Source organism: Galeopterus variegatus, unplaced genomic scaffold (genome assembly GCF_000696425.1).
Source record: "Galeopterus variegatus unplaced genomic scaffold, G_variegatus-3.0.2 Scaffold106, whole genome shotgun sequence".
Classification (NCBI taxonomy): domain Eukaryota; kingdom Metazoa; phylum Chordata; class Mammalia; order Dermoptera; family Cynocephalidae; genus Galeopterus; species Galeopterus variegatus.
In genome coordinates, this window is record NW_007726217.1 from 658808 (window position 1) to 684126 (window position 25319).

Below are 25319 nucleotides of genomic sequence, written 5' to 3' on the forward strand. Positions count from 1 at the left end.
CATATAAAGAAAAAGGGATCACAAATACTAGAAAAGTATAACGTTAATTCATCACCATAATGTGGCACTGACATTCAGATAATTTGGTATTAGTTGGTTTATCTACTGAGACATGTGGCCTTTAATAGACTTCATTTTTATGACATGTATTTACATGTATCTTTCTCGTACATTTCCATTTTTTTCTTTTCTTTTCTTTTTTTTTAAAGATGACTGGTAGGGGGATCTTAACCCTTGACTTGGTGTTGTCAGCACCACGCTCTTCCCAAGTGAGCTAACCAGCCATCCCTATATAGGGATCCGAACCCACAGCCTTGGTGTCATCAGCACCACACTCTCCCAAGTGAGCCACGGCCGGCTCTTATACACCTCCATTTTCAAGTAGATTGTAATTCACACATTCTACTGACAGAAATAAAAATTTGGGCAATTGGTCAACAGTCCTGACTACCAAATTACCTAGTATAGACTCTCTAAACCTTGGAGAAACTAGCCTTTCCTTATCCTCATCCATAAAATGGCAACATTTCTCTGCTGCTTCAAAAGAGACATTAATTCTAGGCAAGGTAATAAGAACACCCAAATGTACCTCAGTGTCTCTCTCAACACACACACACCCCCTACAAGCACACAGGAAAACCCCTAGAAATGCATCACACACAAAGGGCCTCCACTCTTTACCATTTCCTCCCCACTGACAGAGGCAGCCATGCTGCCAAGGCAGCAACCCCCACATGAAATATGAAAGAGTGGAGGCGAAACAGCTCAATCAAAACAGCTCAGGAAAAGAAAGGAGGACATGTTTGTCAGAGAGAGTTTCCAGGGATAGGCCAGAAAACTTTTGTGTCTGCCTTGACCGTCCTGGGCAAATAACTCTGCTTGAGGTCCGCTTATGTGAGCTTACAGGCCAAGTGCTCCCTTTAACCTTTCAGAGAAGGGGTAATATGAAAACGTGCCCCATTACTTGAAAAGTGCACTGTGAGAAATGTTAGAGTGCAGCTTATAAGCATAACCTGGGGAGCACAGCTGAGAGCAATTTTGAAAACCAGGCAGTTAGAAGCTGGTGAAGGAGAATGCACAGGTAGAAGAGAGCTTGGCACTGCTTCTGCACACAGGGCTGTTTTGCTTCAGGCCAGATGCCACAGACTGACCCAGCAGGATGCAGATTACTCAGCTTTTTGAAATGGACTATGGCTCTTCAGCTTCTCTCTACAAGGTTGCTCCATTTATTCTGATTATGACTCCTTTGCTCTAGCCAGCCCACTTCCATAAGCCTCCAGCTGACTCAGGTTGCCCTCAGTTAAGGACAATAAACACAGAACTGTATCAAAAAATAAAAATAAAAAACAGAGGAGCCATTTCTTAACAGGCATGATAGCAATCCTCTTAAAACTGTAAACTTGAATTTGATACTAAGGCTACAGAAGTGAAACTAAATCAAATTAAACCCCTCCATCTCCCAGGTCTGGTAATATTAGTCATTCCCCTTATTACCTAAAAGAGAGAGAATTCATGAACACACATTTATTTGAAACTCAAATGTGCTGCTGGATTAGAATCAAAGCATAATGTTAAGCCAGTTGGAAGAAAGAGAGCATTCCTAAAAATCCTGTCATCTGCTGAGAGAGTTTAAAAAGGGGATCTAGGGCCGGCCTGGTGGCGCACTGCTACAGTGCGCCGCTTGGGAGTGCGGTGGCACTCCCGCCGAGGGTTCGGATCCCACATACAGACCGGTTCCCGCTCACTGGCTGGGCGAGGTATGGGGGCAGCGCCGAGGGTTGCGATCCCGTTGCCGGTCCTGGTCCGGGCGCGACACTGAGGGTTGTGATCCGTTGCCGGACACGGAAAAAGACAAAAAGGAAAAAAAATAAAAATAATAAAAAAATAAAAAGGGGATCTGAGGAGAGATACACTGGGTACCCATCTTTAGAGGCAGAATCTACAATGGGTAGAGTTCCGGATAGGCCGTGGCCACCATTTCTCTCTGCTTCTGTTTCTCCCTGGACAGTATCTGTGATGGTTAACTCACCACTCAGGGAGGTTCATAACACCTTCTTATCTTAGAGTATTTCACAGTTTCCTTTTGTGGCTGACCAGGGACATTCAGGATTTATATAATTTGGTGCCTGCCTGATGCTATGCATTGGAATTGTTTCAACTGCGGTCCTGAGTAACAAACCTGATGCCTTGGAACCCTAGGGAGGCTTCAGACTCTTTGGAGGAAATCTTGATACCGGTAACATCATCCCTCTCAAAGAGAATTTCTGTTCCCCAAGAATGGAAAAGGTATCAATAGATGGTAAGCTCCATGGGGGCAGAGACCATATCTGTCTTGCTCACCACTGTATTTCTAATGCCTAGGATAGCAGGTATCCAATAAATATGTACTGAAGGAAGGAAGAGAATAACTCTGCAAGCTATTCTGACATAGAATCCAAAAGTGCCACTCAATCAGCCCCAATCAAAATACCGACCTGATCAAAAGACACAGCCAACCTGGCTTGACACAAGGCTTTGCAAAGTGTGGGCACATCATCAGTGTTGGAGGAAGTGAACTAGGGCAGAGGGCAAGGTGGTGTCATGGCAGCACAACAGAGTCCTCTTCCAGAGGAAAATTTTCCTTAGCTAGAGGAGGAAACAAGTGGCCCCTCATGCTCTTTAGTGACATGTTACAGATCATGGAAAACGCACCATTCAGTTCACTCTATCCTGGGCTTCAATCAACCTCAAGCCTATAAAGCTATATGAATGGAGGCCTACTTTCCCTGACAATGCAGAAAGGCCAGCTGCCTAAATTATACTTACTAATGTAGGGACTGAGATCTCACTGGACAGAGGTTTAAGAAGCCAGCAGAGAACTCAAACCTGCTGTCCGCTGGGTCATCCTGGGGTTAGACAAGAATTTAACCAACCTGGACATTATGTTATCATAGTATAATAACCATGGCTAACATTTGCTGAATTTTAGTTATGTACCTGGGAGTAGGCTCAGCACTTCACATGAATATTTTATTTAATTCTCACAACAATCCTATGAGAGGTATTATCATTACCATTTTATAGATGAACAACCTGATGAAAGGTGGGCTTCAGTAACATCCTCCAGTACTTAATAAAATCAGAACTCAGAGTCAGGCTTGCCCGACTCCCAAGTCCATGCTCCATGCTCTTAGCCACTTTGTCTCCTAACTCTTGCTCAAATGATGAACAGTCAGGTGGTCAAAACCAATTCTTATAACTTCTCTCTCAAACGTATCCAGTACTGTCTGGAATCAAAAGTGGCTATAGGATCCTAACCACATAGGCTGACCTTTTTTATGAAAGCTCTTGGATTAAGGATCAGAACAAAAGTTCAAAAGGCAGACCCTAAAACCAAGAGTTATCCATTTGAACCCAACCTTTTCAATACTGTTCACTGGACAACAGATGTCCAAACACTAAGCACACAGTTTTTGACCATGTTCTTGCCAATTCCACACAATGCATTGAATTAGAAGCTGTTCCAATTACTGAGATTTTTATAAAATCTCCAAAATGAGCCAAAAGGCTATGCTTTGGCTCTGTAATTGTTATTTTGTTTTTATAAACTCCTCTGCTGTCTTATTATTTCCTCCCTTGAGGAATTCCTGAGGAGAGTCAATTTAAGACAGCTTTTAAATTGAGTTGGATTTGCTGTCCAATTATGCCATTTTCTCATCCCTCTTTAGTTTGTCACAGAAGTTAGGAAGTAAGTTTATGTTTGAATAGTTTTTCTTTTTTTCTTTTTTTGGCAGCTGCCACAACAGGGATCAAACCCTGGACCTTGGTGTTATCAGCACTGTGCTCTAACCAACTGAGCTAACTGGCCAGCCGGCATAGTTTTTCTAAAGGGCAAAAAGAACCCACAAAATTACATTTTTCAAGATAAAGAAAAAGAAGATAATTATCTTTTACTGAAGAGTGTTTAAACTAATGAGAACTATTTCATTTCATTGGGAGAAAGGCTAACTTCAGGGGATTTCGATCAGTCTTTCTCATGTCAATTAAATTGTGATATAACAAAATACCATAGACTTGCTCAATGCTACCTGAATTTTAGAACCAAAAAGCGTGCATGATTTGTGTTAACAGCCAGAAAACTTTACCTTCGCCCAGCTGCCATGTACTCAAGTCGTTATCCTACAATCTGAGGAGACAGATTTAGGATTAATAATTTATTATCTTCCTGTAATGCAGTGTAGTTAAGAATATAAGACAGTTTGGCAGAACAAAGTTCCTGCTGAAGGCTCATTGCTGTAAGATATATTCCATTAGTCATCTACCTCAAATTAGGTGCCCAACAGATACAAGAAGAGCAGGGATAGAATGCCACCCAAAAAGTCTCCTGAAAAAGCTTTTCCCCTGAAGATAAAACCAATGCATGTCCAAAAAATATCATTTTCTTAAGGAAAAAGACACCACTTGGTCTGATTGGTACAACAGGGGCGACAGCCCTCAAAGTACAACCAAACAGTAAGGACAAAGGAAGAAACTGAGAAAGGGCCCATAGGTGCCTCCAGTCTGCCAGGGACACTTACCTGGGTTCATGAATGAAAGCGGGTATGAGAACAAAAAGAGAATGGCAGCTAGTGGGGAAGAGACATCTTGCTAAGGCAGGAACTGTCTTTGTCCCATTTGTAGTCTCTGTGGGGGATGATGGTGATAATTAATCTCTCCCATCCAAAGTGTGGGAATAATTAAAATATAAAACATGGCAGTTAGGGAGAGATAGAGATCAAAACATCATAGTTATAATCAGTGATAAGGGTGACTGGAGAACACGGCTGAGATGTATAATCACAAAGGGCCTTTCCTATACTGAATTAAATTTACCTGATTGTACAAATACAGGCTGTCCAGACATGGACAGACCAGCCAGAGCATGGCAGGAACAGAATACATGCAAATCCTGCAGACTGACCATTCCACATAATAGAATTCTTTTCTATCAATCGGAAAAATCACTTTGACACTCACAGAGTGATTTAGATGAAAGGCGGAGAAAAGAGTGAAAGTTACCTTCTTTTTTTTTTTTTTTCCTTTTTGTCTTTTTTCGTGACCGGTAACGGGATCGCAACCCTCCGTGTCGCGCCCGCAACCAGCAACGGGATCGCAACCCTCAGTGTCGCGCCCGGACTGTGACTGGCAACGGGATCGCAACGCTCGGTGTCGCACCCGCACCGTGCTCAACCAGTGAGCGGACCGGTCTTTATATGGGATCCGAACCCTCGGCGGGAGCGCCACCGCACTCCCAAGTGCCGCACTCTACCGAGTGCACCACCGGGCCGGCCTGAAAGTTACCTTCTAAATACTGTTCCCTTCTGGGAAGTGAAGTACCCACTTAAGGGACCAAGATTGAAAAACAGAGCAGGAAAGAATAATTCTCCCTTACATGTATATTCCAAGACAGTGATTTCCAACATTATCTTTAGGGTCATCCAGCAAACTTTTTTTTTTTCCTTTTTGTCTTTCTTACTGACCGGTAACGAGATCGCAACCCTCGGTGTCGCGCCCGTACCGGGGACCGGCAACGGGATCGCAACCCTCAGTGTTGCGCCCGCACCGCGCTCAGCCAGTGAGCGGGAACCGGTCTCCACAGGGGATCCAAACCCTCAGCGGAAGCGCCGCCCCGCTCCCAAGCAGCGCACTCTCCAGTGCGCCACCAGGCCGGCCCATCCAGCAAACTTTTATTGCTGCCTACTATGTGCTAAATGCTAGGGATTAACTGTGAGTAACACAGTTTCATGGAGCAGACAGACCATAAACAAGTGATCACAGTAGACTTCTGCTCTCAGCCATTTCAGAGCAGCAGCTACCACACTCGCTATCCTGCCATTAACAACTGTAAATATTAAAACTCTTCTTATATGTTCTTTAGTTGATCCCTCTAAAATTTTGTTTTTCGAAATTCATATATATAAGATATTAGTACCATGTTACTTGTTATAATGTATAAATAAATATATATTGGTGCTATGGCCTGAATGTTCGTCCACTTCAAAGTTCATATGGAAGCTTGATCTGCAATGTGGTAGTGTTGAGAAGTAGGGCCTTTGGGAGGTGACTGGATCATGAAAACTATGCCCTCATGAATGGATTAATCCATTCAAGGAGTAACGGGCTAATGGATAAATGGGTTATCACAGGAGGGGCACTGGTGGCTTTATAATTGAAGCTTCTTAGCATGGCATACAAGATCCTTTGTGACCTGGCTACCACCTACCTCTTCAGGAGCTGCCATTTTAGCTTTGCTCTTTATACCCTATCAGCGCTAAACTGCTTATAGAGTTTCTTCTATATACCAGGCTGTTTCATACTTTTGTGCCTCTGTTCTTGCAGTCCCACTGCCTGGGAATACTCTGTGAATCCTTCAAATTCAACCTTCAAAACTCTGTTCAGGTATCAGCCTCTATAGAAAGAAATCTTTGTATCTCCCCCTCTAAGCTAAAGGCTTCTTCTCTAGTTCCAGGAACACCCCATGCATGGTATTCCTCTACCTTTTTACTTACCACATCATAGGATGTATACATCTATTTCTCCCATCAAACTGAAAGTTCTTCCAGGGCAGGCATTTTGTTGTACTCATTTTTATTACCCTAGTGCCTACCTAGGACCAGACTCCCTGCAAGTTCTCAAAAAATGGTTCTGAATTGAATACTTTTTCTCTGTACTCAAAATACTTATTAACTGTATAATGTCCTTTCCAGAAGCAGGGGAATGTCAATAAAAGTTTTCATAGCCACCTGCTACCTTTAGGCCTAAGTTAACCTCAAGGACTCTCTTTATCTTAGATTTCCAAGGCCAGTTAGGTCCTTGCATCCCCCACAAACATGCACACAAATTCTTCAGATGTACACATCCTTTCTTTAGATATATTAATATATTTGTTAAGATTTTAGTCAAATCTTGCTGATCTCAAAGGCATTATGTCTCCTTAAGGTGCCTTTATATATCTTTGCTTTGATTGTTTTGATTTTACAATTTCTCTTAGGACTGGCAAGTTAGCTCACTTGGGAGAGCATGGTGCTGACAACACCAAGGTCAAGTGTTTGGACCCCTGTACTGGCCAGCTGCCAAAAAATAACAAACAAACAAACATAAATAAATAAACAAACAAATAAATATGTAGGTGCAGATGGCGTTATCTGGAGCTTGAGTAAGGTCTGACAATGGCCAAGAACAAAATAAGAGGGCAGAAGTCCAGAAACGTATTTCAAATAGCCAGCCAAAAAAATTTTAAGGCTAAAAACAAAGCAAAACCAGTTACCACTAATCTTACGAAGATTAACATTGTGAATAATGAAAAAGTTAGCACAGTGAATAAAGCTTTTGTAAATATACAAAAGGAATTTGCACACTTCTCAAAAGGTCTTTCTCTTGAACCTCTGTAGAACGAGCTGCTTCCTCAGTAACATCATGGAAATGAACCAGTTAATGTTGATGAAGCTACAAGATTAATGGCTCAGTTGTAATACAGTTGTGATGCATCAAATTACCCCAAAATACCAATAAATTAAATGTTTTATACAAAAATAAATAGTTTAATTCTCAAAGGACAACTAAGTCTCTTATTGCTAATTTATTCAGGCAACAAATATTTTTATGGTACACCTACTATTTGTCAAACCCTTGGTACTTGCTAGGAATACCTGGAATAAGTAAAAGAGGCAAGATCCCTGCTCTCAAGAAGCTAAACAATCTACTGCAGGAAAATTCATGGGGTCGCCTTATATTGGTCTCCAGGTCCAGTAACTATTTTTGAAATTACTTAACAGTAAAATTAAACAGAAAAACAGCAATTCAATAGCCCACAAGGAAAATACAGAGCATCTTTTATCAGAGAAATTATAATCACTGCTTTGTAGCAGTGGGCTTCAGCACTGAACCCAAAAGCAGAAATATAAGAGAAGCCTACTATGTGTAAGTCACTGGGTGCCTGGAGCCTACCAAAGATAGAGTAGACTACTAAGTAGTAACCAAGAAAGGAAGACAACTGGAAAACTGCTTTATTTTGGTTAGTTTTTCAGAAATAATCCATATAATCCATGAGCTAAATGATAACAGCAAACAATCAAAAATGTATTTCAAAAGAGTAAAACTACAGAGCTTGGGTAAAAACTGGATAAACTCACAAGTAGATATATACTGACTCAGGCTACCACCAAATAGGTTTATGCTATTATTTTGTTGCTGCTTTTCGGTAGGTTATTTTCCCCCTTATAAAAAAAAAGTTAAACAAATATACTGGAAAAAAAATCTGGAAAACACAGAAAAGTATAAAGAAATAATAATTCCATTACTCAAAAATACATATAAACATTTAGTTATATACAGATTGAGTATTCCTTATTCAAAATGCTTGGGACCAGAAGTGTTTCAGATTTCAGATTTTTTTCAGATTTTGGAATATATGAGTTATATACTTACCAGTTCATCATCCCTAATCTGAAAATCCAAACTCTGAAATGTTACAATGAGCATTTCCTTTGGCCATCATGTTGGTGCTCAAAGTGTTTTGGATTTTGAAGCATTTCAGATCTTGGGTTTTCAGATTAGGGATGCGCAACCTATACTTTGTTGCACTCAACCTGTATCTTGTTGCAGATTATTTTCTTTTTTGTTGCTGTTGTTTTTGGTTTTTACAGCTGGCCAACACAGGGATCCAAACCCTTAACCTTGGTGTTATCAGCACCACACTCCCACAAGTGTTTTCTATTATATAAAATTTTTTTTCTTTTCACAAAATTGGCACCATAGTGAATATGCAGTTGTGTAGCTTGCTTTTCTCATTTAAGAGTAGGAGCACTTTCACATGTACTTCTTCTTCTAAAATATGAAATTTGAGATTGGATAGCATTCTACCATGTGGATATGCAAAAATGTCACCACCCTCCTACTGTTAGGCAGGTTACAGCAATGTTTTGCAGCACAGAATAAATGAGTGTTGATAAGTACTCTTATTCACCACTACCTAAATGTATCCTTGAGATATTCTTAAATGGGGAATGAAGTCAAAGGATATGAACTTTTTTAGGGCTCTTGAAATTAATGCCAAAGAGTTCTTTTTTAAAAAAACTGAAGTGTTGGGCCGGCCCGGTGGCGCACTGCTGTAGTGCGCCGCTTGGGAAGCGCGGCGGCGCTCCCGCCGAGGGTTCGGATCCCACATACAGACCGGTTCCCGCTCACTGGCTGAGCGAGGCACGGGAGCAACACCGAGGGTTGCGATCCCGTTGCTGGTCCCGGTCCGGTACGGGGGCGACACTGAGGGTTGCGATCCGTTGCCGGACACGGAAAAAGACAAAAAGGAAAAAATAAAATAAAATAAAATAAAAAACTGAAGTGAAAGAGACCAATAAATCAACATATATAACAATATGTCTGTCATGTGTTGCTTGTACATTCCCTCAGTTTGAACATATATGGCTCTCAATCTTTCATTTCCATGGTAAAGCTCCAAACTTTCCTAAAGTGGAACTGGTACAATCTAATCCCCACCAGAACCACTCCTAACAATACCACCTTTCCTTTATACTCAGTCTGCTCCTTGGGGTGCTGTTTTTAAGCACCAGGTTCAAGGGGTACTAAAGACTTGCCCAATGAGCCAACATGTTTAACCAAGTGCTAGATTTGTCTTTGGTCCTCCAAAAGACCATCTGTGGTTGGAAGGCTGACTAGCAGAAGAAATAGAGCATGAGCTCTACAGTAGACAAACATGAGTTTAAAATCCTGGCTCTGTCATGTTCTTACTGTGCGACCTTGCTCAAGTCATTTTGCCTCTGCTGGGCCTTGTTTCCTTTTCTATAAAATCAGAACAAGACTACTGTTTTAAGGTTATCACGAATTAAATGATAAGATAGGAGAGATCTTCAAAAAGTTCACAGAAAGATTTGTATCATCGTTTTCTTTCTTTTTTCTTTTTTTTTTGTCTTTTTCCGTGTCCAGCAATGGATCGCAACCCTCAGAGTCGCCCCCGTACCGGACCGGGACTGGCAACGGGATCGCAGCCCTCGGTGTCGCTCCCACGCCTCGCTCAGCCAGTGAGCGGGAACCGGTCTGTATGTGGGCTCCGACCCCTGGGTGGGCGCGCCGCCGCGCTTCCCAAGCAGCGCACTATAGCAGTGCGCCACCGGGCCGGCCCTTATTTCTTTTTTCTTAAGGATGACCAGTAAGGGGATCTCAACCCTTGACTTGGTGTTGTCAGCATCACGCTCTCCCAAGTGAGCTAACCGGCCATCCCTATATAGGGATCAGAACCTGCAGCCTTGGTGCTATCAGCACCACACTCTCCCAAGTGAGCCACGGGCCGGCCCTATGATTTGTATTATCTTTTTAATTCCATTTTTCCATGAACTTTTTGAAATACCCTCATATGTGATGTTTATAATCAGGAGTCTGGTGTGTGGGTAGGTGCACTTCAAAAAATACAATTTTCCTATTCTGATGGTGCTAAATCAGTTATTTAATTTGAATGATCTCACATAAAATGTTGGCCTGACAGCTGTCACAGCAAAGCATCATCTCGGGTGAAAAAACATTTAGGTCAGCTTTCTGTCAACTGCAATTTCTACCACTATAATTATGCAATCATCAGCCAACACCGCAAGACAACAAAAACCCCAAACCCCAAAGCTGATGTTACTAAAATTGCTAAATACGGTAATTACTTATTTCTCAAGATCATGGCCACAAATTCCTTTAGGAAAGTAACAGAAATATTTGTAATTATAAGAACAAAAGTCTAATTAGTTATCCCAGACAGTGATGTCTATAGCAGAAGGCTTTGGGTCATTGTGCAGAATGGTAGCATACTCTGAAGTCTTTCTCAAATTGCTATTTTTTCATACTCCATACTCTGAAAGGAACAATATCAACAAAAGGACTGAAAGAAAAAAAGAAAGAAAGAAAGGGTATTCTCCTTTGAAATTTAGCATTCTTGGCACTGATTCCTGGCAAGAGACTCTATCCTGGTGAAATAATCTCTAGGAGGGAAGCATATTGTATAAAATCTATCAACATAGCCCCTTTCTATGGAAAAAGGAACACATTTTCTCTGTAAGCGTAGATTTGCTTAGGAAAGGAAAGGAAGTAAATTTTATCATTTAAATTTATTATTATTATTATTATTTAAATTTATTATCATTTTCTAAACACCATTGTTCAAAGTGCTGTACCACATGCTTTAATTATATCATCTCTCAAATCAAACTATGAGGTAGATCTTATCCTTCTTCAAAGACATTAGGTAACCTGCCCAAGGTTTTATCGTCATTAAGTGGAAATATCCAGCTTCAGGAACCAGATCTGTCCACCTCTGAAACCTCTTTCTTTTCAATACATCTTTATCAAATCTCAAAATTATTGTTCCAATTCTCCGTTACGAGAAAGAATCCAATTTAAATATTGGTTCCAAAAGAAAACAAATAAGCCCAACAAAATAAGTATCCACCAAAAGAAGGACCTTTTCTGTTAATTAGCAGATCACTTTTCTACATCTTAATAATCTTTAAAATGAACTGAGGGACTCATACAAAGTGCCCTTTATTAATCTTAAATCTATAAAGAAAATGGTACCTGTTGACAACCACAGAGTACTGAAGCAGAAGCAAGTATAAAACAGGTACAGGCTTCTCAACCACTTCACTGATGTCTGCCAACAATACTCTGATAAAATCCAGGAAGCAGGACTTGGCTTGACTCCCAGCCTCTTCTCCATGGCCTTCCCGACAGGAGGAACCAGTACACTAGAAAGACAGAAAGAAAAGAAATTATATGCCAAGTAATTAATAATTGATTCTTAGAAATGTGGAATGCTAGAGAATATGACAGATTAGGGGGAAGAGAAATTTCAAGTTTGTCTTTCACCATTCATCCCTGCCTATAAATTGTAAACCTGAGCTTTGACATAGCCTATAATTATCAAGATAACAACATAGCAAGGGATATGAAATAAATCCACTGGAATTAGAAAAATCCACTATTTTCTAATCTAATAGTACATCATCTGTGTGGTAGAATGGAAAGAGCACCTACCTGAAAACAAACAGATCCGAGTTTCAGTTGCAGTTCTGCTACCAACAGCTTTGTGACTTGACCAAAGACACCTTCTGATCCATGAGAAGAAGAACTTGAACTGTGGAGGTAAACTAACCTGAGGGTTTTGTCTGGCCCAGTGTTTTTAAAATTTTGAAATGCAATTGCCTTTGGGTAGGGCATGTGCTCTCCAGTTTGCTACTGTCCCCACCACTATTATCTCCTGATCCCTAAGAGTAATTTGCAATTCCTGGCTTAAATTCACATATACATTCAACAAATATTTATATCAGGAACTGTGCTGGCTAAACCCAGAATCTAGGGGCTGAATGATTTAGGACCCTCCAGCAGAAAAACAGATTTCCCGTTTAAGTTTCTTCCCTTTTACACAACTTTGCTGTATTGTATAAATTACTATATAAGTCTCGGCAACATTATGAGGGTTGACTGAGATCTGAAGAGCAACTCAAAAATCTTTTGTCCTAAATATGCACCTGTCATTCACATCTGGCAAATGGCAGAGGCTGATAACTCCTAACCCCCACCCCCAACCAGCATACAGGGAGATCATCGTTGCCTGGGTTGGATATCAATGCTGACTAATACTAGGAAACAGACACACATACAGCTACAAAACTGAGGTGTAGTCCAGGCTTTCACTGAGCCATAAGCATCTGATGGACTTCATCTTTCTCATTCACTTTCATCCATTTCTATTTCTAATTGCACTGTAGTTATATTTTAGGGAGCAGGAGGCAGAAAGGAGGAGTGTGGGTCAGAGACATGTTCAAGAGATATGGAAATGGAGCCTAAGTTAGAAAGTATATCCAGCAAATTCTCTAGCCTCCCAAGATGGAATGGGGGTGTGTGTGTGTCTCTCTCTCTTACCCAACACATTTCTGCCTACCACAAAAGGATTTAAAACTCAAGGTGACTCAACACCTGTCATCAATAGCCTGACAGGTGGGTGGGAGAAGCAGAAAAGAAATGAATAGGTTTTGAAAACAGGAGTAATAAACACCATTGGACCAGCAAGCTGATTAGAAGTGCAGTGTCTTACAAACCCTGCATAAGAGAAAGGGAGAGCTAATTTCATTTGAACTTCCAACCAGTCATTTCTCCATAACCTACAATTGCTTAAGGGCACAAATTACTGCTAGGGTCGTTACAGGCTTACTGACCAAAGGCAGGAACAACACATAACCAAGCTCTAAATGGTTTGTTACCGAATCAAAGGATAACAACCCAGGGAGAGAACACACACCCCCACAATACTTGACAAATGAAAATCTAGAAAAGCTGGCAATAGTTCTGGCATTTAGGGCGTTACAAGTACACCCGAAATAAAAGCACTCTGTTGCAGCAGCTGTTCAGACAGAGCAGGGGGTAATGTTTACTTAATACTTCAGGTTGATGGGGGATGTATCATAGTTCAGTCTGTCAACTACATACGTGGAACTCCATTTATGTACACAGTGATAAGATATGCTTTAACAGAGCATATCTGAAACAGCTTATTCAGATGATATGAGTAATCAAGAATAAAGCTTTTTCAAAAAAGGAAAAGAGTCTCGGATATTTGGGAAAGTTACAGAACAGACTGCCACGAATAGCTTGCTTGTATTTGCAGACACTGTTTTCCAAACAGCTGGAAAAATGAACAGATTGTTCTGGAAGGTCGTCTTTCCAATTTGTTCCTAGTTTCCAGTCTGCTAATCACATAAGAAAGCACAAGGAACGTCGACTAAAGCTCTTCACTAACACATCTACTGTCGCTTGGACATAACCACCAGGAGGTGGGAGAATGCAAAGCTTTTCTGGAATCCCGCCTGAGGGTTTTCTATTTTGACTTCCTTCGTCTCACCTTTGTGCTCACTGCAGCCACCACAGGATCCTCTGTGGGGCATAATTTTCAAAACTCCTGAATGAGACAAGTTTCGCATCATAATTTATACATCGTGTTCAACCCGCCCCCTAACTATTCTGCATCAACTTTCTATCTCAGTGGGGAGACCAAACACCAGAGACAGCAGCTAACGGTGAGACTGCAGAGGTCGAGGGCGGAAAAAGGATAGCGCCCCGAGCCCTGTCTGTCTGTCAGGGAATGGAGGGAGCTGCATGACCAGGCCTGGCCCAAAAGAAGTGGGGTTCAGCCTGGGACCTGAGCTCCGCACCTGCGAGGCCAGAAGCGCCACCTCCGGGTCCCAACACCCGGCCAGCGGACCCCCAGGCATCGCCCGTCCCGTTTGCCCCTCCCGAGCTCAAGGTACTCGGCCTGGCAGCCAGACGCCCCCGGCCACCTACCGGGGCTCAGGGCCACAGAGCGGGGCCCCGGCTCTCGGCGGCCTCCGCTTCGTCCCGGTCCATGGGCTTGGGGGCCCCAACCTTCGCTCCCCTCACCCGCAGGAGGAGGAGGAAGAGAAAGGTAGTGCAGGGTCCCCACCCGGGCAGCTCCCTCTCGCCTCAGCCTCCCAAGACAGCGACGGCGGCCGGAAACACCGCCTCCGCCCCCCTCCCCGGCCTCAACCCGGAAACACACTCTGCATGCCAACCAGGCCCTCCCGCCCCCCCACTCCCGGAAGCTCAATTCCAGCCGCGAGCCCGAGGGGGAGGAGGGGCAGTGCTGGGGGGTAAACTACGCACAAGCGAGGGAATCTGGAACCCCAGTCTCTCTCCTCCCGCTCTCCAGAGGCAGTCTGTACCTCGCCTGCTTTGCACGAGCCCCCGGCCCCGAACTCTGGCAATACCCACAAGCAAGATGGCGGCAGCGGCGGCACCCCCTACGGCGAAGCGCCCAGCCGCGCCATTGGCCAGAGCCCGGAGTGACGCCGCCGCGGATTGGTGGAGAGCGATGCGGGGGTGGGGGTGGAGCTGCCGCAGCCTGGAGCCCGGAGTGGGCAACGCGGCGTGAGCAGCGGCCCCAGGCTCCCGGAGCATCGCTCTCGGAGAAGACTTCGCCGCTCGGGGCCGCAGCCTGGTGAGCTCAGCCCCCTTCAGGCCCTCCCCTGCATCCCAGCCGGGGCCTCTCCGAGCCGGCGCTGATCGATGCCGACACACCCCGGGGACCCTATCGCGAATCCATCGCGCCATATCGCGACATCATCGTGCCCTGTCGAGACTCCATTTTGTCACAGGCTTTTTCGATATATATCTTTTTTTTAATTTGCTCTGTCATCTTTGGGGGCTGTCCCCCATGTCGTGATTTTACCGTGATCTCTCCGTGACATCACCGCGCCATCGTGAAGTGTGATCTCATCGCCGCCCTGTCGTGACTTCATCAATGTCGTGTTGTGACCTGGCTGCGGCGGGACAGGTGGTGACCGCCAGGAACCCTCCTCCCCTTTTCGTCTCCCCGTCTCTGCAGCCCCGCTTCGATTATCCGGCTTTTGGATTCTCCGTTGTCCTGGGAGCTACCCTGGACCCCTTCTTGCTACTCCAGCCCTTGCCGGCATCCACAGGCTGGTAGCGGGACGGGGAGGGCGAGGAGAGGGAGTGCAAGGGGTTAATTCTGCTGCCGCCGCCGCTGCTGTTGCAGGCTCGGCCCGAGGGAGGGAAAGGAGAGGAGGCAAGGAGCCTGCGGGGGCGACTGAGAGCCCTGGCTGGAGGGGTGGGGTCCCTAGAGGGGCGTCCAAGCGTTCCCTGGTGAGCACCTTGTATTTCACTTTTGCGAAGCTTATCTCCTGCCTCCTCTGAAGAAGGGAGGGAAAAGGAAGCCTAGGATGCCTTTTTCCCCCGTGTTAGCCTGAGTCCGGATAATCGAACTTCACCCTGTATGTCTCCATTTCTCCCTGTCTGTCCTCACCACTTACTCCCTGTGTGCCTCGGTGGAGGGAAGTAAAACCCGGCTTTCAGTGACAGGGCAGCTGAGCAGTGGGGCCGGCCCCCTCCCACCCCCAGGAGATGGGTGAGGAGAGCTGTCCAGCTAAGCAGCAGGATTCATAGTCCTTCTTTCCCACTTTCTGGAGGTGACCTTGGACCAGGGTCCCTTCTTCATCCCTAAGGATTTGCAGGTTCAGCCCCTTAAAGGGGCTTCCCCAAGGGAGGCCAGTCCTGAGGAACCCACGCTTCCAAATCCTCCCCTTCCTCTGTGCTAATCCCTCCGTCCATCCTCCACTCCCACCCCCACCCCTCCTCTGCAGAGGGATGCTCAGTCCCTCTTGTGTTCACAGTTGGACAAGGCGGGCATCATGGCCTCGGATTGTGAGCCAGCTCTGAACCAGGCAGAGGGCCGAAACCCCACCCTGGAGCGCTACCTGGGAGCCCTCCGTGAGGCCAAGAATGACAGCGAGCAGTTTGCAGCCCTGCTGCTAGTAAGGAACTGGCTGGAAATTGGGAGATGGGAAGGGCTGGGTGGTTGGACCCCCAAGGAATGGGGTCAGTGATTCCCCAAGGATATGTAGGTGGTGCTGGCAACCCTGGAGGCACCAAAGAAGGCCCAAGACTCTGACCCCTACCTTTGTATTCTTTTTTGCTCCCCTGAGAATAGGGGTGAATAAGGCTGCGGCAGTAGGGGCCTTGGAGGAAACTACCTGGGTCTGCTTTCTGGGGCGTCCCAGAGCAGATGGGAGCTGACTCAGAGGGTGACAGCAGCAGGTACTAACTAGTGCAGAGTACTTGAGGGCTGGGAATGATTGTGCTGGGGCTGGAGAGAGTAGCAGGACTGGAAGTAACTGGGGTGGGGTCCTATGGGATGGCCAGGATGGCGGTAGGTAGGTAAAGGTTAGGGAACTGGTTCAGGGCTTAGCCCTATTGGAGGAGCCCGAGCTGGGGACAGCAGAGCAGGAGCTGCAGTGCTAGGAAGGGGGGGTTGGCGTGTGGGGGGTGAAGGAAGGAGGGAGTACAGCCGCTGCTTGTTTGCCATGGCAACAGGGAGAAGACTCTGGAGTCAAGGGCTCACACTGCAGCAGAGGAGGTGTTTAGGTGAAATGTAAGGGGAAATGTTTTGACAGGCAGAGCAGTGAGACACAGGAGCCATTTCCCCCGAGAAGGTGGCAGAAATGGATCAGAGACTTCTCTGAAGGGAACAATTAGCGAAGGACCCTAAATCTGTGGGAGATTTTAAACATGAGTTCCAAGCCCCTTTCAACCCAGGTTATGGGCATTTAGATTAGATATCCGGAAGAACTTCTCAACTGGCTGAGTGATGAAATGCCCAAGTGAGTGGTTAAGGAGGACTGGACCTCCCTTCCATGGGATAATCATAGATGAGAGGGTCCCAGAGGTCACACTTGTCTGTCTCCAAGGAGAAGGAAGGAGCTGGATGAAATGGCCCCAGCGCAAGTCCTGTTGCATAACCTAATGCTGCTAGTCCTTCATGCCCCGGGGTGCAGGGAAGGGACAGTCTTTGCCACCTCTTCCTTTCATCTTGTTGATAGCACGTACCCCCCCCCCATAGGTGACCAAGGCAGTCAAAGCAGGTGACATAGATGCCAAAACTCGGCGGCGCATCTTCGATGCCGTCGGCTTCACCTTTCCCAATCGTCTTTTGACCACCAAGGAGGCACCGGATGGCTGCCCTGACCATGTTCTACGGGCCCTGGGCGTGGCTCTGCTGGCCTGCTTCTGCAGTGACCCTGAACTGGCCGCCCATCCCCAGGTCCTGAACAAGATCCCCATCCTTAACACCTTCCTCACAGCCCGGGGGGACCCGGACGATGCTGCCCGCCGCTCCATGATTGATGACACCTACCAGTGCCTGACAGCTGTAGCAGGCACAACCCGTGGGCCTCGGCACCTGATTGCTGGTGGCACTGTGTCTGCCCTGTGTCAGGCATACCTGGGGCATGGCTATGGCTTTGACCAGGCCCTGGCACTCCTAGTGGGGTTGCTGGCCGCTGCCGAGACACAGTGCTGGAAGGAGGCGGAGCCTGACCTGCTGGCTGTGTTGCGGGGCCTCAGCGAGGATTTCCAGAAAGCAGAGGATGCCAGCAAGTTTGAGCTCTGCCAGCTGCTGCCCCTCTTTCTGCCCCCAACAACCGTGCCCCCTGAATGCCTTCGGGATCTGCAGGCTGGGCTGGCACGCATCCTGGGAAGCAAGCTGAGCTCCTGGCAGCGCAATCCTGCACTGAAGCTGGCAGCCCGCCTGGCGCACGCCTGTGGCTCCGACTGGATCCCAGCAGGCAGCTCTGGGAGCAAGTTCCTGGCCCTGCTGGTGAATTTGGCATGTGTGGAGGTGCGGCTGGCACTGGAGGAGACTGGCACAGAGGTGAAAGAGGATGTGGTGACCGCCTGCTATGCCCTCATGGAGTTGGGTATCCAGGAGTGCACCCGCTGTGAGCAGTCCCTGCTTAAGGAGCCACAGAAGGTGCAGCTTGTTAGCATCATGAAGGAGGCCATCGGGGCTGTCATCCACTACCTGCAGCAGGTAACGGTGTAGGAGCCCACAGAAGGAGCCCAGTGTGGGGGAACCCGTGCAGGAGCCAGAAGGCCGGGGGAAGAGCAGTGCTGCGTGTACACGCGGGCTGTTACTGCGGCAAGCACTCCAGGGAGTAGTGTGTGGCCGAGCCTCCCTCCTGCTCCCTCCCTCCCTGAGCCTCCACACAAGCACCATACCACACACCATATGTGCACTCACATTACAGTACACACACACACACAACACAGTAACCTCCCACTCACATACCGCTCCCCCAATACACACATACTACACACTGCACACCTCTCCCCAGTGCACACACACAAGATTGAAGCACTTTGTTCTGCTCACTCTATAGCATTGTTTTACATACACATACACACACACACACACAAACTTGTAATGGTGCAGGAAAAAGGAGCAGGGCTGCCTGGCTCCTGGCCTCTGTAGAGATTTGGCTAAATCTATTTGACTGCCTCCACCCTAGCTCTCGTCTTCTTTCTCTGTCTGAGAGTCCAGCTGTCTGTCCCACAGGGATCCAGTCGAGACTCTGTCTTTTTGATGGGCTTCACTAGCCACTGAAATCACCAGCCACATATCCCACACTTCATGCTAAGTTCTCCTCTCGTTTTCCGATTTAGCTCGAAAGGGGGCATCCCGCACTCCCACCACTGAGGGTATTTACACAGTGGCCGGAAGCCTGTCCTCCCACCCCAGGTCAGAGCTGCTGTAGGGGAGCATTTACTTAGCTTTAGACCTGTGAGTTTCCTTCTAGCCTCGAGATACTTCAGAGGTGAGGAGACAGGGTTGCAACTGGAGTCTCAGCAAGTGCGGGGGCACGTCAGCAGACATGCACTGAGGACTTGCTCTGTGCCAGGCCCCTGTTGGGTATGTCCCTGCCGGGTATGTCCCTGCCATGTGCTAGGTGCTAGGCACATGGAGTAGAATAAGGCTTAGTGCCTGCCTCTGAAGGGCTCACAGGCCAGAATTCCCTTGTAGTCGTGTTACTTCTGGGCTGGCCAGCAGGCAAGGCAGGGTCTCTGGTCCTGCTCCATCTCAAGGGGGTCCTGCGGCAACAGGTGGGGCCGGAGAAGCAGAAGGAGCCCTTCGTGTTTGCCTCAGTGCGGATCCTGGGTGCCTGGCTGGCCGAGGAGACCTCGTCCCTGCGTAAGGAGGTGTGCCAGCTGCTGCCCTTCCTCGTCCGCTATGCCAAGACCCTCTACGAGGAGGCTGAGGAAGCCAATGACCTTTCCCAGCAGGTGGCCACCCTGGCCATCTCCCCTACCACCCCAGGGCCCACCTGGCCAGGGGATGCACTCCGGTGAGTTTGTAATTACAGTCTGTCCAGCCAGACCATTCTTAATTAAAGTGTAACACAGGAACACCCCCTCCCCCGCAAGTGGGCTGTGCCACAGGATTCCTGACTGAGCCGTGAGATTTCACTTAGGATTATTTCTGTTTTGGAGGGCTTGTTTCCACAGGACTCCTGGGCTGCCAAGTGTTGCTTGCCAACCCCAGATTTCTCAATAAAAAGAGAACTTGTGCTTACTGAGCATCTACTATGAGCCAGGTATTTTGCTATACCCTTCACCAAACCTATCTCATTTAGTCCACATGGCAAATCTGACATAAGTCTCATCCGTGTGTTAAAGATGAGAAAACTGAGTCCCAAAGAGGTTAAAGTAACTTGCCCACAGTCACACTATGTGGTAGAGCCTAAGTTTGATCCTGTGCCTGTGTGACTCCAAAGCGTGTGCTTTTTGTGTGGCACCTATGAGGACATGTCCTTCTCCTCTCCTACTTCCATTTCTCAAAATGGAAATCTGTGCCTTATTACTCCCAACCCCACACCCGTTTGTCTCCTCCACCTCCCCAGGCTCCTTCTGCCCGGCTGGTGCCACCTGACTGTCGAAGATGGGCCCCGGGAGATCCTGATCAAGGAGGGGGCCCCCTCACTTCTGTGCAAGTATTTCCTGCAGCAGTGGGAGCTCACATCCCCTGGCCATGACACCTCAGTGCTGCCCGACAGCGTGGAGATCGGCCTGCAGACCTGCTGCCACATCTTCCTCAACCTTGTGGTCACCGCACCAGGGCTGATCAAGTGAGGGGCTCAGGAGAGGCAGGGAGGAGGTTGGAGGAAGCAAAGGGAGCTGCCCAATCACCTCATATCTCCATCTCTTACTTCGCTTCCCTGTGCATGTGGGTTTCTGTTAGTGTTAGAATAAAAGTGTCTGAGTAGACAAAGCCAGCCCCATACCAGCATTTGGTGTTCCTGGAACTCCCCACACCCTGTATCATCTCTGGGCAAGTCTACCTGTTCCAGCCATAATGCAATCTCTGCTCCCCGGATGCCACGGTTGAGGCCCAAAGTTAACTCTTCACCCTGCTGCCTAATTTCTTGCCAACCAGTAGCCCAGTGAAGTTGGGAGCCCCTAGATCCCAGGTTTTCCAAAAGGTTTGATCTGGCTCTACTAATGCCCTGCCTGCCCCCATCCTTCTCTCCTATTCCTCCCCAGGCGTGACGCCTGCTTCACGTCTCTTATGAACACCCTGATGACATCGCTGCCTGCGCTAGTGCAGCAACAGGGGAGGCTGCTGCTGGCTGCCAATGTGGCCACCCTGGGCCTCCTCATGGCCCGGCTCCTTAGCACCTCTCCAGGTAAGCCCTGGGGACCTGGTCCTGATGGGTGAGGGCAAAATACCTGGTGGACCTGCTGTGTTATGGGCTTGTCACCATTTTCAGAAAATGTTTTGCAGAATTTTCCAATCAAGAGGAAATCTCTATAGTATTTCTCTATCCCCACTCCTCCCCCCCTTCTTCCCCATATGATGGCATTCTCTTCCTTCTGAAGACTTTTAAGGCAAGACTTTTAAGTACAAGACCACTGAGAGGTACAGGTTTAGGCACCTGGAATCCCAAGCCTCCCAAAGAATCTGAATCCTGCGTTGTCAAGGTGAAGCTGCCCTCACTCAGGCCTTGAGTCAGAAACCTGACTTCCCTCCATTGAGGTTTTCCTCTACTCAGCACCTTACCCCCTCAGTGACAGGTTTCAGCACTCACTGCCCCTCTGCACACACCTTCCCCCCAACCCTGCCTCATTCTGGCTGTGTGCAGGGGTAGGGGTGTCCCCTCTAACCCCTGGCAGCCCTCTGTGTCTTCCACTGTGGCTGTGGGTGTTTGCTTGGGTCCCTCTGTCCCTGTCTGTTCCCTGTGCCCCATCTGTCAGGTTGGAGGAGCTGAGCAGATGCCCGGGAACAGAGTGTAATATGCCCGTACCCTCAGCTGCCTCTGTGTTCCTGGTGTGGGGATCTCAGCAGGGTACCCAGCAGTGGGGAGGGGAGCATGTCCTTGTAGACCAGGAGCCCACCCTGCACTCTCAGTCCCAGGCTGCATCTCCACAACCCCGGGTAGAGCCACTGTGTCATGGTCCCAGGGTTGGCTCACCCACAATGCCACCAGGTTAGACTAACAGACTCCTGGAGAGCACCTGCAGTTCAGCAGTGAACCCCTGCATGTCAGGTAGGCAAAAGCCTGGTCACCTGCGCATGTTCCCTTCTGGTGCCCTCTTCCGGCCCAGAAATCAAACCAGTATGACCTCTGCAGCCTGATGTCCAGCTCTAGATCTCACAGCCGCCCTGGTCACTACCACATGAGAACCCTAAGGAGGGTTCTCTCTCGCATGTGACCCTGTGGCTCACTCCTACCTTCTGTACATATAGAGGTCTTTTTTTTTTTTTTATGTTTGTCTTTTTGTCTTTTTTCGTGTCCGGCAACGGATCGCAACCCTCAGTGTCGCGCCCGTACCGGACCGGGACCGGCAACGGGATCGCAACCCTTGGTGTCGCATCCGCACCTCGCTCAGCCAGTGAGCGGGAATCAGTCTGTATGTGGGATCCGAACCCTCGGCGGGAGCGCCGCCATGCTCCCAAGCGGCACACTGTAGCAGTGCGCCACCGGGCCGGCCCCATATAGAGGTCTTGATGGTTGAGTGTACCAAGATTATTACATTTAATTATCACAACAAATTTCTAAGATTAGCACTATATTGGCCCCATTTTAGGAGTGGAGAAACAGAGACCCAGAAAAGTTAATTACCCAAGGTCACATAGTAAGTGTCAAAGGTAGGGTTTGAACCCAGGCAGTCTGATTCCAGCCTACACTTCGGCTCTCTGAGTGTGTCCACCCAGGGGGGGAAAGTGAGGGTCTGGCACAGCTGCTGGCCCATCTGGCTCATGCCCCACTCCCTCCATGCCTTCCAGCTCTTCAGGGAACACCAGCCTCCCGAGGTTTCTTCGGAGCTGCCATCCTCTTCCTATCACAGTCCCACGTGGCACGGGCCACCCCTGGTTCAGACCAGGCAGTGCTGGCCCTGTCCCCTGACTACGAGGGCATCTGGGCCGACCTGCAGGAGCTCTGGTTTCTGGGCATGCAGGCCTTCACAGGCTGTGTGCCACTACTGCCCTGGCTGGCCCCCGCTGCCTTGCGCTCCCGCTGGCCACAGGAGCTGCTCCAGCTGCTAGGCAGCGTCAGTCCCAACTCTGTCAAGCCTGAGATGGTGGCTGCCTATCAGGGTGTCCTGGTGGAGTTGGCACGGGCCAACCGGCTGTGCCGGGAGGCCATGAGGCTGCAGGCGGGTGAGGAGACGGCCAGCCACTACCGTATGGCCGCCTTGGAGCAGTGCCTGTCAGAGCCCTGAGGGGTGTCCACTGGGGATAGACCAGGGGGCAGGCAGTAAGGGAGGGAGGGAGGAGGCATCTTCCCTGAAGCCCCCAAACTGCACCCCCCTCCCCAGACTTCCCCCACCAAACACCCCAGCTTTCTGGCTTTTCCAAGGGCAAGGGCATGGTGCCCACCCCTCAAGTGTAAGGACCTGCGTTCTGCCCCGTAGGCCCCCACAGGGGGCAGGATCGGCTTGGAAATCAACATGGTTGTCCCCACCGGGCCGGGGAAGGTTAGAGCAGCTCCCGGGGAGGGGGGCAGTAGGTGTCATTGTGCCCAATGTCTGGCTCCCCCACAGGAGGGAGGCCCTGGGTTAGGAAAGAGTTGGCAGGAGCTGACTGCCTCAGCCCATGTGCCCTGCCGGCCAGGGCATGGGCTTCCTTAGGCTGTGGTGCCCCCTCTGGCCCGCGCAGGTCCACGTCCTTTAAATTGGCTCTTCGGCTCTTGCCCTTGGCCCCCTCGGGCAGAGAGCAGGATCAGGCCATTGACATCACAGTTCTTCCTATCAACTTCAGTGACCCAGGATCTGAACTGCCCTCATTCTTCCAGGGCAGCCTGGAGCAGACAGGTCTGGTGGGGGATGAGGAATCCTCTGTCCACCTGAGCTTCCTTGAGGGGACCAAGGAGTCCATGGGCCCAGGTCTCTAAGCTTTTGTGTCATGTTGCAGCAGAGTGATGATGGGGGTTGGGGGTTATTTATTTTGCCTGTTCTTATCCCTGCTTGGACACCTGAGCATCTGATCCCTGTCCCCGTGCTGCCATCCAGCCTGGCTGGCGCCAGGAACAGGAAGGACACTTCCCCAGAATACGCATGTTTCCCCAGTGATTGCACCCCATTGCCACCGTAGTGCCTGGCTTTAACTCCCACCCCTGCTATAACTCTTCTCTGCAGAGACGCGACTGGCGGCTCCAGCAGGGACTACCTTTCTTATGAACCCAGGGGGATCCCCACACACACCTGATCCCTTGCTTCCCTCCCTCAGTGCATTCTGTGATCACCAAGTTCAAAGCTGTGCACATGTGGACACTCAATAAATGTTCATTGGTGACAAGAAGCCTCCTGCGTGATCTGCTCTGCACCTGCTCTCTCCCTTCCAGGCTCCATCCGCTCACAACCATCATTTGCTGAACACATGCCCTGCTAAGCACACTTCACAACTGTTATTCAGCCCTCCCAAGAATCCTATGAAGAAGGCACCATAATTCCAGTTTTACAGATGAAGTAAAGCAGGTGTAGCAGCTAGTTAAGTGCTAGAGCCAGGACTCTACATGAGCCATCCAACTCCCCAGCCTACATCATTCAATGGCACAGCAGGTTCCCCAAACTCAGATGACATGGCCAGGCCTGGTGGGGGCTCTGGTCCTCTTGTGTACAAATGGACCCCCATCCCCCACCATGTCAGCAGGTTGTTGCCAAATGATACTGTCATATGCTCTAATTTTTAAAGAATTCAGAAATCCCAATGTTTATGTGAAATCCAACTTTAGAATGTTGGTAACTAACTTTTTAGAAATTAGATCACTACTGACCCAACAAAACCTATGCAGGCCAAATGTGGCTTTCAGGCTACCAGCTGTTGACCTCTGTTCTAGCCAAGTGAGAAAGGGAAGGACTGAGCACTTCAGCAGGAGACTGGAGCCAAGCACCCAGGCCAGAGCCAAAGCTATCAGGCTGAAGCCAGACCAGCCCCAGGCACACACCCTCTGCAGGCTCCTCTACCTGGGCCCTCAAACCTACAGGCATTCACTGGGCACATTTTATGTGCCTACCTGTGGTTGTCTATGCATAGACACAGAGGAATATTCATTTATTTATTGAATTACTGAAAGCCATCTTCTTAACGTGGATTCTCGGGTAAATATGAAAAGACATAGACCCTGCACTCAAGCAGCTTAAAATTTAGAGGGGAGGCAGACAAGGCAACATAATGATGTAAGCAATGGCTTCTATGGAGGTCCGAACAAAGTGTGGCTGGAGTATGAGAGGCCCTCAGCCTGGCTGAACAAGTCTGGGAAAACTCAGCAAGCATTTGCTCTGAGACCTGAGGGTGAGGAGGGGCTTGCAGGTAGAGAAGCAGAGGAACAACAGGTATAAATGCTTGCAAGCTTGAGAATTGCAAGTCCTTTATTATTGCCACAGTGTAAAGTGGGGAGCGGTGGAGGATGAGGCTGAACCAGTAGGCAGTGCAGATCCTG

General features: G+C 48.2%; 3 protein-coding genes across 9 annotated transcripts in view; 2 read left to right on the forward strand and 1 right to left on the reverse strand.

The window, feature by feature from the left end:
* Nucleotides 1-14732, reverse strand: part of KIAA0319L (KIAA0319-like ortholog) — an 89342-nt gene extending 74610 nt beyond the window's left edge. The window contains exons 1-3 of one of the 4 annotated variants that reach the window (XM_008585356.1): nucleotides 14692-14732; nucleotides 12049-12148; nucleotides 11590-11759 (exon numbers count right to left, since the gene is read on the reverse strand). In XM_008585356.1, coding sequence (XP_008583578.1) covers nucleotides 11590-11731 — 142 coding nt within the window. In that variant the 5' untranslated portion in view covers nucleotides 11732-11759; nucleotides 12049-12148; nucleotides 14692-14732. Of the gene's footprint in view, nucleotides 1-11589; nucleotides 11760-12048; nucleotides 12149-14352; nucleotides 14530-14691 lie in introns of those variants that run through there. The other 3 variants (XM_008585348.1, XM_008585363.1, XM_008585340.1) reach the window with 3 other exon arrangements.
* LOC103600952 (uncharacterized protein C8orf59 homolog) lies at nucleotides 7188-7490 on the forward strand. The gene is given in 1 exon segment (XM_008585321.1): nucleotides 7188-7490. A coding segment is annotated over 1 exon segment (303 nt).
* Nucleotides 14733-14924: 192 nt separating the features above from the next.
* On the forward strand, nucleotides 14925-24178 carry NCDN (neurochondrin). 4 transcript variants are annotated; one of them, XM_008585388.1, is made up of 8 exons: nucleotides 14950-15025; nucleotides 15413-15506; nucleotides 16218-16358; nucleotides 17444-18412; nucleotides 19483-19724; nucleotides 20280-20504; nucleotides 20920-21062; nucleotides 22664-24178. In XM_008585388.1, the coding sequence occupies exons 3-8, from the start codon at nucleotides 16236-16238 to the stop codon at nucleotides 23098-23100; spliced, it is 2139 nt and encodes a 712-aa protein (XP_008583610.1). In that variant the 5' UTR covers nucleotides 14950-15025; nucleotides 15413-15506; nucleotides 16218-16235; the 3' UTR covers nucleotides 23101-24178. The 4 variants fall into 4 exon arrangements, with proteins under 4 accessions (XP_008583594.1, XP_008583603.1, XP_008583610.1 ...); XM_008585372.1 differs by lacking the exon at nucleotides 15413-15506 and having other exon boundaries at nucleotides 14925-15361; XM_008585381.1 differs by lacking the exon at nucleotides 15413-15506 and having other exon boundaries at nucleotides 14935-15025.
* Nucleotides 24179-25319: the final 1141 nt, after the last annotated feature.